Consider the following 14,534-nt stretch of genomic DNA (forward strand, 5'->3'; position numbering starts at 1 on the left):
AGCAGATTTGATTTTTAAATATGCTTTAAATTGAGAGGGGGCAGTGAAGTGCAGCAGTTTATTTCACTTTATAAAAAAACATAGAAAATACTGAATTGAAGTTGATTTTCCTAAGCACCTGTTTAAAGTGAATTTAACAAGATCCCATCTGTACATTCATTTTTAACCCCTGATCTCTGAAGAACACTGCGAATACTGTTCTCGCCACTCATTTTACACGTAGGGGAGGATTTACAATATAAAATTAAATATGGCTTTTTCCCCCCACTTCCTTTCTGGTTTAGGAAATCTAACCTGAATATCTCTTCAGAAAACATAACAAAGAGTATTAAATATTACGGCAAGTCATTCGTGTTCAATTTCACAGGCTGAAGTGTGACTTAGTCCAGTGTGTATCAATTTAAAAAAGAATTTCAAGTATTAATTTCAAGATTCCGATAAGTATAGTCCAGAAAACAGACTCCTCATCCTGAGATTCATCTTCTGTAGACTGTGAGTATTTCTGGTTCGCCTCCATCTCCTCGGGGTTGTAAGAAGCCTCGCCAAACGGATACTGTACAACTGTCCGATCGTAGTAGACCTTCATTTCAAACTCGCTCTCCAGGTGGGAGGGGTGACCGTAAATCCCGATTCCCACGGGGCGGCGGAAGTGTGCGGGCACGTGGACGACATCTTGGCCACAAGTCACAGACTGTAACTCGTACTCGTCAAAGCTGGGGTGAAGCGTCATATCAGATACGTACAAGTCTGCATCACCTTTTAAACTCCGCATCTGAAGGACTATCTTTCCCTCATGATTTAGTCTCAAATAGCTGTAGTTTCCTGCTCCAATCTGCCCTTGAACAACATGAAGAAGAATCCATTCTTCAGGTACATCCTCTTCCTCAAAGGTATTTACCACAAACAGTACTTGAGCTGCCACAAATATTATCAGGATTCTTCTCCAGCGTGCTGCCATGGTCTGAAGTTCTATTCAGACTCTTCCTGTGTCCTGTGCAACTACCTTGTGAATAAAAACCAGATTTTAGTATATTCCATTCTTGGAAGAAATCCCTTTTTTTTAAAAAAAAATTTAGTAATTTTTATAAGTCCCCTCTAGTCCATATGAAGTTAAGAAACTTCAATTCAATTAAGTACGTTCATTTACTTTTTTAATAGTAACAAAAACCATTGCCAAGATTCAGAGCTCTGCAGGATTAAAATGGCTTGAATTTCTTAAAGAAGTTAAACAGAAATTAATCAAGCGTGTGTTCTTTCATCCAGAGCTGACACAGAGACTTTAGTTTCATTCTACCCACATACATGCCCAATTTGACATACATGCAGAAAAGATGAAACCAAATAATGATTTTAGCCTCAAAAAACCCAAACCAGTTAAAAAAGAAGGCTTTTGCATGCTCGAAGAAGCTTAACTTTGTGTCAGCTATTTACGGCATCCTATTTGTTCTCCCGTCCTCTCATCTTAACTTCAGAAGACAGCAAAGGTGCAAATCTGTCAAGCAGCATGCATTCTGACTTGCACTGGGAACGGAGTTAGGAATAAACCCAAATTATTTAGTGAGCTAATACATTCATTTATGATGTGTGGATTGTTTCTAGGACTAAACTTTGCGTATTTTCCCTGGGAAAAAAAAAAAAAAGCAGCATTTACTTTCCTGAACATTTTGTTACCATACAAATGCTCACTCAGCTCTTCACAGCACTTGCTTACAAAGCAGAAGGCTGAAGTTACCGGGGCGAGGGGGAGGTGGAAAGGACTGCTGCAAGATTAAGGCTCTTGTACCCTTCCCCTCCTTGTTGCACGCTCCCAGCCAGGCAGCCTGGGCATGCCTGCAGCACCCCTGTCCCTTCAACAGTTGCACTAAGTGTGTGCGTACAAAGAAGCAAGATCCAACCTTTGCTGAGGCTTCCAAAGCACACAGCTGACTGAATTTGACGTGCAAATGAGAGTCAGGTACAGGAGCCACAAGTATATGCACTTCCATGTTTAAGAGAAAGATTCTCACTCCCTTGTTCCTTCCATAAGTTCAATAGTTACCTTAAACATGAAAGCTACCAGGAAGTTGTTCTGTGCCCTGCTACCCTCAAAACAAACTGCATCACTTCCACTGAGCTGTCACTCAAACCTTACAGGTTTTACCGTTAAACAGATCTAGAGAAAAAAAAAAAAAGTATAAATATTTCTGCAGCTCCAAGTGTTCTGCCCCGGAGGCCTCTATCCTGCAAGGCCACAGTTCTGCAAAGACAGCAGAAAAGGGGGAAGCACAGCACTCGCAGAGCCTGCCAGACTGACAAAACACCATCGACGGTGACAGAAAGAGCTCCGTCTTCTGCCTTATGGCTCCCTGTACCAGGGGACTGATTCTGCCGCTTTTAAATCCAAGTGGTGATGAAACACCCGAGCGGAGGAGCAGGAAGAGCGCCACAACTGAGCAGAAAATAATTAAGTTACCCGGGGACAGACGAGAGCGTCCTGGCGCTGGAACAGCACTGGGAAGGAGAGGCGACTTCGGGAGACCTTGGACAGAGCCGCCGGAGCCCGCCCCTGCCAACTCCCGCCTTCCCGCTGGAGGCGACGGCCGGCTCCGAGGGGCGCCGAGCGACTCTGCTGCCCGCCCCGGGCACGACAGGCGGCGCGGCGGGCGGCCCCGACGGGTACCGCGGCCGTTCCGGCGTCACCCCGCCGACCGAGGGCCGGGCCGCGGCTCACCTCCGACCCGCCGCGGGGCTCCGGCAGCGGCGAGGCCACGGCGAGGCGGAGCGCCAGGCTTCGCGGACGTGCGGCAGCGCAGCGAGGCCGGGGCGCCGCAAGCAAGGCCCTCCCCGGGGCGGGCTGAGGCGGGCCCGGGGGCAGCGCGGCGACGGAGGAGGCCGCTCTTGAGGAGCCGGCCGGCAGGCAGAGCAGAGCAGGGTAGGGCACGGCGCCGCGCCGCTCCCCCGGCGCGCCCCGGGAGCCGAACCGGCGGTGCCCCGCCGAGCCCGGCCAGCAGCGGCGGGGGGGTGGGAGAGGCCTCCGCGCCGCCCCCCTCGCAGCCCCGCGCGGTGCGCGCCACTCACCACCGTTACCGCCGAGCTCCGCCGCCGCCGCCCCGCCCCTGCCCGTCCCCCTCCAAGGCGCCGGGCGGCGCGCGAGCCTCCAGCCGTGCCCCCGCCTCCGCCCGCCCAGCTATCGCGAGAGCGGGAGGCGGGGGCGGGGCCGTCGTCACGGCAACGCCGAACCCTCCGGACGCGCCGCTCCGGCTGCCTGCGGGGGCCCCCGCAGCGCTCCGGGCCTCGGGCCGGCGCGTCCCCGGCCTGGGGGCGTCGCTGGGGAGGCCTGGGCTCCGGGGGCTGGGCTACCCGCCACGGTGGGGGCGTCCGCTGTGCTGTCGGAGGGGCCCAGCCCCGGGGGACTGGCCTTCCCCCGGCCCGGCGGGCGGCCGCGGCTGTGAGCCGCTCGGGCTGGGCGGGCTGGGAGCGCGGCTCTTGCGGCCGTTGCGTGCAGTGGCCGTGCTCGCGGAGCCCGTGAGGGCCGTTGGGAGCGGGGGGGGGGGGGGGGTTGCGCCCGCGGTGGGGTCCCCCTGGGGAAGGGCGCCGGCCTTTGGAGGGTCAATGCTGCAGGCGGGGTCGGCTGGGGCGGGGCGTGGGGGGAGCTTTGCCTGGGAGCAGCCAGGCCTGCGCTGGTCCCTGTGTCCTGTCAGGGCAGCGGTCACCCTGGCCTTCAGGAGCTGCCTTGACTGTGGGCGGGCAAGGGGAGAGCTTTGCTGTGTGAGGGTGTGCTGGGGGGGGGGGGGGGGGAGCAGGGCTTCGGAGCACCAGACACCTGTAAGTCCAGTGAAGTAGGATTTGCTTAGCTGTACATCCCGAGTTAAGGACGATGCATTCGAGGAGGATGGTGAGGCATTGAGTGACTGAATATGTAGGTTTTTCTACAATGTGCTAAGCGTTTTTCACAATGAAATCCTAAAATTAGAGGAATCTAATTTTCTTTGCACTGAAATTGGATGTAATACACTTGTGGAGGATAGGCTGCCGTTCAACAGTTAGTGACAGTTTACGTGGCTATCAGCATAAAGTTGACCTAAGATCACAGAACAGGAAAACACAATGTCAAGAAGAAAAATAAAAAAAATTCATTGCTTTGCATACCCGTTGATTTCAGCAGCTACCTTAACTTTACTGAGCTCTTTAAAATTGTAAGCAAGACCAAAGGATTGAAAAAACCTGCATGGAGTGTATTGTGTGCTGGGAGATTCAAGAGAATCTTTGAGTGTACCCCGAGGGCCTGTATCAACAGAATGAGCTAATGCTCTGTCTTCAAAGCTCTCTAATTTCATAAAACCCATGTAATTCTGCTCATTCCTACCTCAAACAAACAGGCTGCACAAACCTGCCAAATTTGGATTCTGTTAAATTTGAGCTTTATTACTATTAAAATTTCAATCTTATAAACCGGCTTATCAACTGCTTAAGACATATTAAAATATTAAAGCTGATAATGTCATTATTAAAAGTTGATCTTACAATGATTGGATGTTGAGACCAATAGAAATATACTATTGGACACAAAAGCATGTATGATAAGAAACTGCTATTTACCTAAAATTATAACAGTCATCTTTTTTTGTCACGTGGCTGTCAGCTCCATTTGCAACAGGTGGATGGATGCCCAGGCTGTGGGCACATGCTCGAACCAAGGTGTTCTAGCATTGCGTGGCACCAAAAGAGGACATGGCCAGGAGGTGTGTTTCGTGGGCGTGTGGTGTGAGACACATTTCTCACTGCACACTTACATGTCACCAGTGTTCCCATGCAACTGCCACCTTGTCCCAACAGGGCAGAAATCTGCTTCTTGTCACGTTACTGGATAAGTAGAAGCAACAGCACCTCTTGGAACGGCAAAAAGCAGCGGTGGTCCTCACCTGTCTGAACTGGTCTCCATCGGATTGGCTTTACTAGCTCAGGATCCGGCTGCAGGAAAGGAGTTGGTGTTCCAGCTCCTGTTTGATCAGTCGAGAAATCAGTCCACAGTCTCCGATACTTACTTGGACTTACACTAGTTCCCAATTGTTATGGACAGTAGGTAGTGGAAAGTTTTGTAGCTATAAACATCGAAAGATGAAAATAAGCTACAGTGAAAAGAACTGGAAAAAAAGTGTACTAAACTGCCTAGGAATGGTCACAAACAAAGACATCGCATGTTTCAGAACAAGTTCTTTACTCCTAGGGGTTGTCTGCCTGTCTGAACAACACCTTTTTTCTGTATCAGCATTTATCTTTCTTTACTGATGACTAAACTGACATAACACATTCATGACTGTTATCACTCATGAAAATTGTCATCAGCATGTTACAATAAATTTTTTTTCTGGTATTCTCAGCCATGAGTCACAGTTTAGAAAATAAGTTTCAGTTTAGAAAAGAAATGTGAAGTGTCATTGAGTTACCTCCATGCAGCTGGTGCTCAGCACAGTGGCTTTATGCAAACTCACAAGGACACATGAAACAGAATTTGGGCTGGTGCTTTCTCCAGGCAAAACTAACACAAGGAGACTGTGTTGTCATCTGTAATATATATTAGATGCTCATACGGGGGAAAAAATGCCAGTAGTGTTAATTACAGACAGGCATAAGAAAAACATTCCTGTAGAAAGTGTCTGTTTGAACTGCAGTGGAGGTGGATATTGAGTCCACAGATTGAAGTCCATCAAAATGATTTAAATTGGTGCAGATTAAAAGCTCGATCACAGAACAACAACTTGATCACAGAATCATAACATGTTGAAAAGGACCTCCAGACTCCTCCAGTCCAACTTCCTGTTCAAAACAGGTCTAACTAAATCAGGTTGCTCCAGGCCATGTCCAGTTGACTGCTGGACAACTCCAGGGACAGAGATCCACAACCTGTCTTCAGAAAGTAGTTCTAGTATTCAACCACCCTCACGGTGTTTAAAAAAAAAAAAAATTAAAATCCTGACATCTAACTGGATTTTTCCAGGTTCCAGCTTGTCTTATCACTGTGTGCCTTTGAGAAGAGTCTAGCTCCATCTTCCCTGTATCCTCCAATTAGGTAGTTGCAGGCAAAGATAAGGTCTCAGCTGTCTCTTCTCCAGGCTGAAGAGGCTCAGTTCTTGGCCTCTCCCCATACATCACCTTCTCCAGCCCCCTGACCATCTTGGTTACCCTCTACTGGACTCACTCCAGTATGTCGATATTCTTGTACCAACAACCCCCAAACTGGACACAGTACCACAGATGTGGTCTTAAAAGTGCCAAATAGAGGAGAAGAATCACTCCCGGGATCTGCTGACTACTAGTACTAATACAGCCCAGGATGCAGTTGGCCACCTCTGGGGCAAGGGTGCAGTGCTGGCTCATACAGCAGGATTTCCAGATCCTTTTCTGTGGAGCTGCTCCCCAGCCAGCCATCCTCCAGCCTGTCCTCTTGCATGGGGTTACTCTGTGCCAGATGAGGGACCCTGTACTTACTCTTGTTGGACTCCATGAGATTCTCATCAGCTTGTTTCTCCTGCCTGATGAGTCCCTCTGACTGACAGCCCTGCCCGCCACTGTGGTGACTGCTCCTTCCAATTTGGCATCGTCCACAAATTTGTTGAGAGCAAGAGGTTTGTTTTTCTTCTCAGTGATGCTGCTCCATGCACTGTCGTGGGCTGGTCCACGCTGTGCCAAATGCATCATAGAACCACAGAACGGTTTGGGTTGGAAGGGACCTTACAGATCATCCTGGGCAGGGACACCTTTCACCAGACCAGGTTGCTCAAAGCCCCATCCAACCCAGCCTTGGACACTGGCAGGGATGGGGCAGCCACAGCTCCTCTGGGCAACCTGTTCCACTGCCTCACTACCCTCACAGTGAAGAATTTCTTCCTAATAGCTCATCTAAATCTCCTCTCTTTCAGTTTGACACCGTTGCCCTTTGTCCTGCAGTGGCAGGCCTTGGTAAAAAGTCTCTCTCCATCTTTCTTATAGGCCCCCAGAAGCCGCTATAAGGTCTCCCTGGAACCTTCTCTTCTCCGGGCTGAACAACCCCAAGTCCCTCAGCCTGTCCTCATAGCAGAGCTGTCCGTGGCCCTCCTCTGGACGCCCTCGAGCAGGTCCGTGCCTTTCCTGTGCTGGAGGCCCCAGAGCTGGATGCAGCGCTCCAGGTGGGGCCCCACGCGAGCGGAGCTGAGGGGAGAACCGCCTCCCTCGGCCTGCTGGCCGCGCTGCTCCTTGCGCAGCCCCGGGTACGGCTGCGGAGCCTACACGCCCCTCGGCGACGCCGCCATATTTCGGAGAAAAAACAGCGCCGTTAGGCTGGCGTTTCGGCCGTTGCCCAGGCGAGCGGCCGCTCCGCGGGCGAGGGAGGGTTGTCCCGCTCGGCCCCGCCGCTGCCCTGGTTACGGACGGTGGAGGGAGGCGGCGGTGCCGGGCTGTGGGGCGCGGTAGGGCGGCGACCGCGTCGTCCGGTCCTGCGGGCGCAGAGGCGGGCGCGGGGGCGGGCGGAGCCCTCTGCCTCCCCGCGCCGGGGTGCCCCGCGGCGGTCTGCGCGGCCCTGGGAGCCCCGCGCTGGCGGGCGGTAGGGGCGCGGCCGGTGAGGCGAAGCCGGCCGCCCGCGGTGCTCCGCCGCGGGGCCTTTTTTCAGCCGTGGGATGGAAACTGACGGGGACCGTCGTTCTTCTGGAGGAAGCTGCAGTGACGACGTTGTTTGCGAAAAACGCTTGTTTAAGTCCAAACTGTCAGAGTCCCTTGTTCAGCTGGCATGTAGGCACCGTCACTGTGCTTTCCCTTTGAACCGAAATGAGTTATGCGTCTGGGACACAGCGACCGCTCAGGTAAAGCCGGAATATGTCCCTTTGTAGGCTGCAATTTCAGAAGAGGACTTATAGGGAAGATACAAACAAAATATTTGAGGGTAGTGCCGGACTGTCAGGTTTCACTTTAATGCTGGGAAAATACTAGCATTTGCTATAAGCTTTGTTACTGCGATGAGAATAATATAAACTGTTGTGGGGTGGTTGACCCTGGCTGGCAGCTAAACTGCCACCCAGTTTCCTGCTCACTCCTTCCCAGTGGGGTGGGGGAGAGAACTGGATGGGCAAAAGAAGTAATGGGTAAGGCTAGTGTAACGAGTGAAGGAAAGAGGAAAAAAAGGAGTGATACAAAGGCAATGGCTCACCACCTCCTACAGGCAGACCAATCCCCATACAAGCTTTGAGCAACAGCCACCTTAGAAGACAACTCCTCAGCCTCTCAACACCTTCTTCATTCCACACCCTAGCTTTATTGCCGAGCACAACATCATGGTAGGGAATATGCCTGTGCCTGTTTGGGTCGGCTGTTCTGGCTGTGCCCCCTCCCAGTCTCTTGTGCAACCCCAGCCTCTTTGCTTGGGTTGGGGGTCTGGGACAGAGTGGGAAAAAGAGAATGCTGTGCAAGCAGTGTTTGGCAACCACCAAAACATTGCTGTGTTGTCAACACTATTTTCGTCACAAGATCCAAAGTACTTGCAAGCTGCTATGAAGAAAGTTAACTCCATCCCAGCCAAACCCAGTACAGCTACATTGTAGTTAAGTGATTTTGAAACAATAAAGACAAATTATTGTTCTGTTAATTGCATGTACATTATCTATTTGTAATTTTGTATTGTTCACAATCTTAGTTTGAAGTGACTCATTTAGCTCTGCTTTATCTACGTTTGTCAGCCTTTGCGTTTGTCAGGACATCATTACTCAATTTCTGCGCTGTCATTTGGAAGTAAAATCAATCCACTTCTTGTCTGCTCTGCTTCTCTTGAATGTGTGATAGTGTGGAACCTTGATGAATGCACACAGAAGGTGCAAGAAGGTAGAGTATTGTTTATATAGCAGGTACATATTATATATATGAAAAAGAAGCATTGCAAAGGCAGTCACTCACCTCCTCCTACAAGCAGACCAATGCGCAGCCAGTCACTGAGCAATGGCCACCTTAAAGACAACCGCCCAACACCTTCTTTTCTTCCACTACCACATCTATAAAAAAGTTGTTATTTCTGAGTAGCACGCATTAGCCACTCAGGTGCAGCAGCCCTAACGATGACAAATAGTGCTTTATTTCCCTGTTGCTCTTCCTCGGCAATGCCAAGCTGAGTTAGGCCAGTAGCCCAGCCGGTCTGGCCATCATACCTTTGCAGGAGACCCCACGCTGCCAACTATTGCACTCCCTGGCACCCACTGGGCCACCTGCCCTGGGGTGCAGCCCCGCGGCCGGTGCTGTGCTGGGCCAGGGGCCAGGGGCGGCCCTGGGAGCTGCGCGAGGTGCTGTGTGGGAGCAGATGGGTGCTACCAACCCCAGGGACACGCCGAGGAGCACTGTCAGGGCAGTTAAGTTCTACCACTCTGGAACAAAATGGACAGGAATACTTAATCCTAGCACCACTGCGTAACTAAACCAAATGCTATCTTTTCTGGAATAGCTGTAGAACTAGTGTTTTACATCCTGCTTTATCCAATCCTGCCTCTCCTGCCTGTGTCTGGAACACTTGTTGTCAAGTGTATGTGGGAGCAATGTGAGTATCTGATTTGGGAGGAGAGTGCAGGAGTGAAAGAGTTATGATGGCATAACATAAAGCAGAAGTTCTAGTATCCTCACCACCATCTTGGTTTGGAGCCTCAACCGTTGGAGTTAGATTCTAGGGAGCTGTGCTAATCTCTCTTCAAGCTTGAATCAATTGGAAAGTAGAGGAACAACGAAAGAGAAAAAAAGAGAGCAAGACCCCCAGAATCACAACTCACTGGAGTCCCAATGGCACTCTGTCCAAAATACATTGTTACGGCATAATGCTTGAGAGGTGTTAAGAGTCCCCTTTGGTGTCAATATTGTCACATGGCATTGTCCAACACTATTAAAAATTTCCTCCTTGTTACCAGTAGTTAGAGATTTGCCTATGGTTTAATGTGTGGGAGTTGTCTCTTGTACTCTACTTCACGTTGAATTTGCAAATCAACATATTATGAAAATTAATTTTATAAAGAAAGGTGAACAATTTAAGTGCTTTTATAATAAATGTCATTATTACATTTTAATCCATGTCAGAATAACAGTCACAAAATGCTTCAGGGAGTAGGCATAAAATGGGACTATGAATTTGGAGGAAGCAAAAATGGAAGTAAGGAATAGAGAGTTAGTAGAAGACAGATAAAGAGTATGTGTAGTTTTAATACAAAGACATTTGAGAGCCAGATTCTCTGATGCTGCATTTTTTTCTTTCTCTTTTTCTCTGTATCTACAGGCTGTCCAGCAGATGCTGTATAGTCTTTCTCTCCCAAACTGTGCTTTGCACAGTCTTGGCATGTTTTCTCTGACCGTATTCTTATCAACTATGTCAAGGTAGTTAAGAAGTCCTTTGTGTGATCCATCTCTCCATCGTGGCATATCTTGTATTGTAGAAACACTCCACAGCATCTAGGACGAAACTTAGGAAAAGACAATTATAGTTGTGCCTATATCCTAGTTAATTTTTGCCTATGAAATCCTGAAATTTAATGAGATGTTCAAAACCTCCTGACATCGTTAAAGGTAGCATCATAAAAAAAAGGGATCTGCAGTAACCAGCCTGCTTGAGCCAGTGAGATGACCAGACAGAAATCATGAAAAGAGGCACAAAACATGAGCCTGTTCTCAAAGCTAGCCTTATCAACCAACTCTGTAGTGATGTTTAGTGGTGTATGTCCTCTTTCAGCCCTTTCTCACAGAAGAATTAAAACCAAGAGAAGGAAAGTTCCCCTTGCTTGATATCTGAGTGGCTGGGATACTCTCCTGGAAGAAGTATTTTTCAGACCCCTGCTTTGTTGGACTTCAGTCAGGATTTCTTACCTCCAAAATGAATGTGGCATTACTGGATTTGTTGGGCTCATCGTGCTACCCCAAAAATCCTGTCCCTGGCAGTCTTTGATGGAAGTATGATTTGATGGGCACACTTATTATTAGTATCTCGCAGAGTACCAGCTCATGTCTAGGCAACAAAGCAGATGGAGGAATCCTGCTGATGCATAGCTCTGTGCTTTGCTTTCCAATAGCCTGGTATAATTAAACTGTGGGTTGTTCTGTACACCTTCCTGACAGAAGCTGGGGTAGCTCCGTGGTTAGATAACTGCCATGCAAAGTTTCTAAGAATCTTTCTGCAACAGAGTTTTATATTTCATTGAATCTGATTAACAATAAAATTGCTGCAGGGTTAACACCTCGAGGAATTGTTATAGGAACTCTTTTGGGAATGGTGCTTCATGTAAGATTTAGTCCGGATGATCAACAAGTGGCAGTATGTGCTGGAAATCGGATCTACATGTTAAGTGCAAAGGTAAGATACCATTCTTTGTACCACAGTGCTGGTAGTTCTTTAACTTATTCTCTTTCAGACAAAATCATGATACAGAAATGTCAGTATAATTAAGCAACAGCATTCATTTTTTCTCATGTAGGTGAAAATAAGAATGAACTAACGCTTGATAATGCATCATATAACAGATAAAAGACTAGATCAAAAACGTTGAAATGAAACACTACCCTAATAACATAGAAGAAGAAGAAATTCTGAGCACATCTGAAAAATTACCCGTTTCATTCATTCTGAATGCAAATGTAATGTGTAGTGGTTTTGCCAGCAGGATGATATACAGGGCTGCAGTTTAAATAAGAAAAATCTTATTGACTTAATATTTTGAATCCAAATCTGACAATTTTTAGCAACAATTATTAATTATTAAAACTTTTAACTAATTGTCACTTTTAGTCTGAAATATAATCTGTTTTTATTTTGACTTGACTAATCACAGGATGAAGCTATATTGGCTGAATTGGATGGCCACCTGGCTCCAGTGACTGCTGCTGAGTTTTGCACATGGGAGAAAAGTGTGCTTATATCCCTGTCAGAAGATAGAACCTTTAAGGCAAGGAAATTGTAGAGCTGCACTTTAAAAAAATATAATGTAATGAATATGCAAAGTAGTCTTTTTTTCCCTTTAAATATTTTCTGAAGATTAAGCAAAAACCATCTTTGACTTCATAGAGATCAGGACATTGTTCTTAGAGTTGCTTGGGAAATTATTGTAAAAATTACTCTTTTTTTAAAAGAGCAATGCAGGTTTTATATATTCAAAACTGTCCACAGTGAAGTGTTAACTTTGGTGATTATTAGCATCTGGATCAAATTTGGATCAGCTTGGCTGTAGCTGAAATGTTTCAGCTATGCTGAACTGAATGAGAGCATTTCACTTTGAGTCTGCTGACACTGATTGGAATTTTCCCGTTTGGGAATATTGGTTTGGGTTATTGCATACTGGCAGGATTTTTTGCCAGACAACATTTTATATGATGACACCATGGATTGCTGCTGCTGTACATGATGATAACTGAAGACAACTTAGACAGTATGAGGCGACAAGGAGCCTGAGTGAATGCAGGTGTATCTTTTAGGAGATACTGGGGTGGGTAACTTAATTAAATGCAGTTTAGTCTACTACTGAATGTCCTCTATATGATTCTAAACATAGCCCCACATTTGGCTCTACAAGCTAAAGTAAAATTAAAGTTTTCTATATCAAAGGTTGATTTATTAATTTTTTTTCCTAAATCTAATTTTTATGTAACTCTCTGTTCTGGAGGAAATGTGATTTTGATTTTTGTCATGGTCTTGGACAAAAAAAAATGCAAAGATTGAATTGGAATTTTAGAAATACTAATAATTCTGACTTTCTGATTGATTGTTTCTTATTTATGTTTATCCTGATCTAAGAAATTAAAGCAAAGTAAAAATGCCTGAAGGAAAAGATCTATGTGCTTCTTCACATTAATTTAATTAAGATTTGATAAATTATATGAAATCCTAATGAATAAATTTTGTTGGGTGTTTTTTTAACCTTGATAAATGTTGAGACTAAAATGGCAATCAAATGAAAACAGTTTGCAAGTCTCTCAAATAATTTAGTAAGTCAGCCTTCAAGTTTTATTTTCTCTGCCTGCTCCTGAAGGTAATTCCCTGAGAGCAGCCGTGCTGGATTCTAGGTTAGTTGGCTCCTGTGATTCCAGAACTTGCAGTGTCCAAACCCTTATGCTTCCCTAGCCCTTTTACTTGGCTAGAGAAGTGAAACGGATGAGAATCTTTTCAGATAAATTTGTGAAACAAGATATTAGGAAACAGCTTCTTGGAAGAATGGTGTTTACATTCAGAGAGAAATCAAACATGAACAGAGAGAAAAGCTTGGGAGCTAAATAAAGGCTCATAGCTATGTTCAGAAAGCAGGGACTCTGGCTGTGGTTTTTTTCAATCCCAGCTGTGATAGCTGTAATAAATTAGTGGAAGTACTTGTGGAGATGAAGGCTCGTAGAAGTAACAACATGAGAGGAAAAATTTTGTTTTATTTAGCTTTCTTAATCAACTATTAAGCATAGAATGCATCACTTAGAAACAGTCGTGTGAATAATAAAAGTTGACTTATATGTGGGTCTATAGATCATAATAAGTATCATTGTTATTAATAATGACCTCTTATCCCAGAGCCCAATATGAAAATTCTGAAATTATGCGAGCTCCATGTGTGAAATCTAGAACCAGTTCTGTGTACATCTTGTTCATTAATTTAGCTTAAGTCACTAAAAGATCAACCTAAGCAAAGATGATAATAAGTACTTCTAATTACTTTGCATAGCCATACCAGGTGAGTTTCATCTTTCTCACTATGGATACTTACCAATTAAACAAAGCCCTACATAGTTAGAAAAAAAATGATGAAAAAAATCCTTACTATATTGCATGACTTTCGACGGCTGCATTTCTCTCTTTTCACCACATGATGGCCGTTGAAGTTTGTGTTTCCTTAAAGATCTAAGTAGATGTCTATCTTTACTTTTTTTTTTCTTAAAGGTGTGGAACTATTCTACCGGCCAGTTAATATATCGCTCAGGAATATTAACGGGTAGGTTTTCTTTTTGATACATACTTTTTTTGTAGAAAAAAAAATCCTCTCTCTAAACAATAATATAAAATTATTATAGAATTATTTATTTTATTTAATGAAAATAATTCTAGTAGACTAGGTAGTAGCAAACTTGTTATCTTTTAAAGCCAGTAGTAAATGTGTATTCCTTTAAAGTGCACTTCTGGGTAGCTAGTTTTTGTGTACTTTCATAAACAGCTCTTTTTGCACAGGGTGTGCATGTAACTGTTGCCATTTACTGAGATGGAAATGGAGCTCTCTTGTTTTGTAGGTGCAATTCCACTGTCTGCGTACTATGCGCTTGTTTTCTTTCAAGTTTTACATATGACATGGAAGGAGATACTAGACCATATGTAGATTTATTAGCAGTGTCTGCAGCTGATGGCCTGTATTGCCTTTAAAGGTGAAAGCTACTTTCGTGAAAAGATGAGAGCAAAAGGAGAGGAGGAGGGCAGACATTGTCTCCAGTAAATCAGGGACCCCTCCTCCAACAGCACTTTTCCTACGTGAACCATATAGTTTTCAACAGGACCTGCTCAAACTCCTTTGATCATTCCTGCGTGTGGTGCTGTTAGTGGT

The 14,534-nt window shown here is 46.0% G+C and overlaps 2 protein-coding genes across 2 annotated transcripts in view; one reads left to right on the forward strand and one right to left on the reverse strand.

Annotated features, from left to right (window-relative positions):
• Nucleotides 1-44: 44 nt before the first annotated feature.
• Nucleotides 45-1,022, reverse strand: C2H6orf120 (chromosome 2 C6orf120 homolog). Its single transcript, XM_009959701.2, has one exon. It carries the CDS (start codon nucleotides 956-958, stop codon nucleotides 401-403), a length of 558 nt encoding a protein of 185 aa, XP_009958003.1. The 5' UTR covers nucleotides 959-1,022; the 3' UTR covers nucleotides 45-400.
• Nucleotides 1,023-7,631: 6,609 nt separating this feature from the next.
• Nucleotides 7,632-14,534, forward strand: part of WDR27 (WD repeat domain 27) — a 68,284-nt gene continuing 61,381 nt past the window's right edge. Inside the window, 5 exon segments of the mRNA XM_009960892.2 lie at nucleotides 7,632-7,814; nucleotides 8,685-8,826; nucleotides 11,196-11,320; nucleotides 11,796-11,909; nucleotides 13,883-13,934. Of these exon segments, the coding sequence (XP_009959194.2) occupies nucleotides 7,632-7,814; nucleotides 8,685-8,826; nucleotides 11,196-11,320; nucleotides 11,796-11,909; nucleotides 13,883-13,934 (616 nt within the window).

The sequence above is a fragment of the Leptosomus discolor genome, chromosome 2 (assembly GCF_034619465.1).
Source record: "Leptosomus discolor isolate bLepDis1 chromosome 2, bLepDis1.hap2, whole genome shotgun sequence".
Lineage (NCBI taxonomy): Eukaryota > Metazoa > Chordata > Aves > Leptosomiformes > Leptosomidae > Leptosomus > Leptosomus discolor.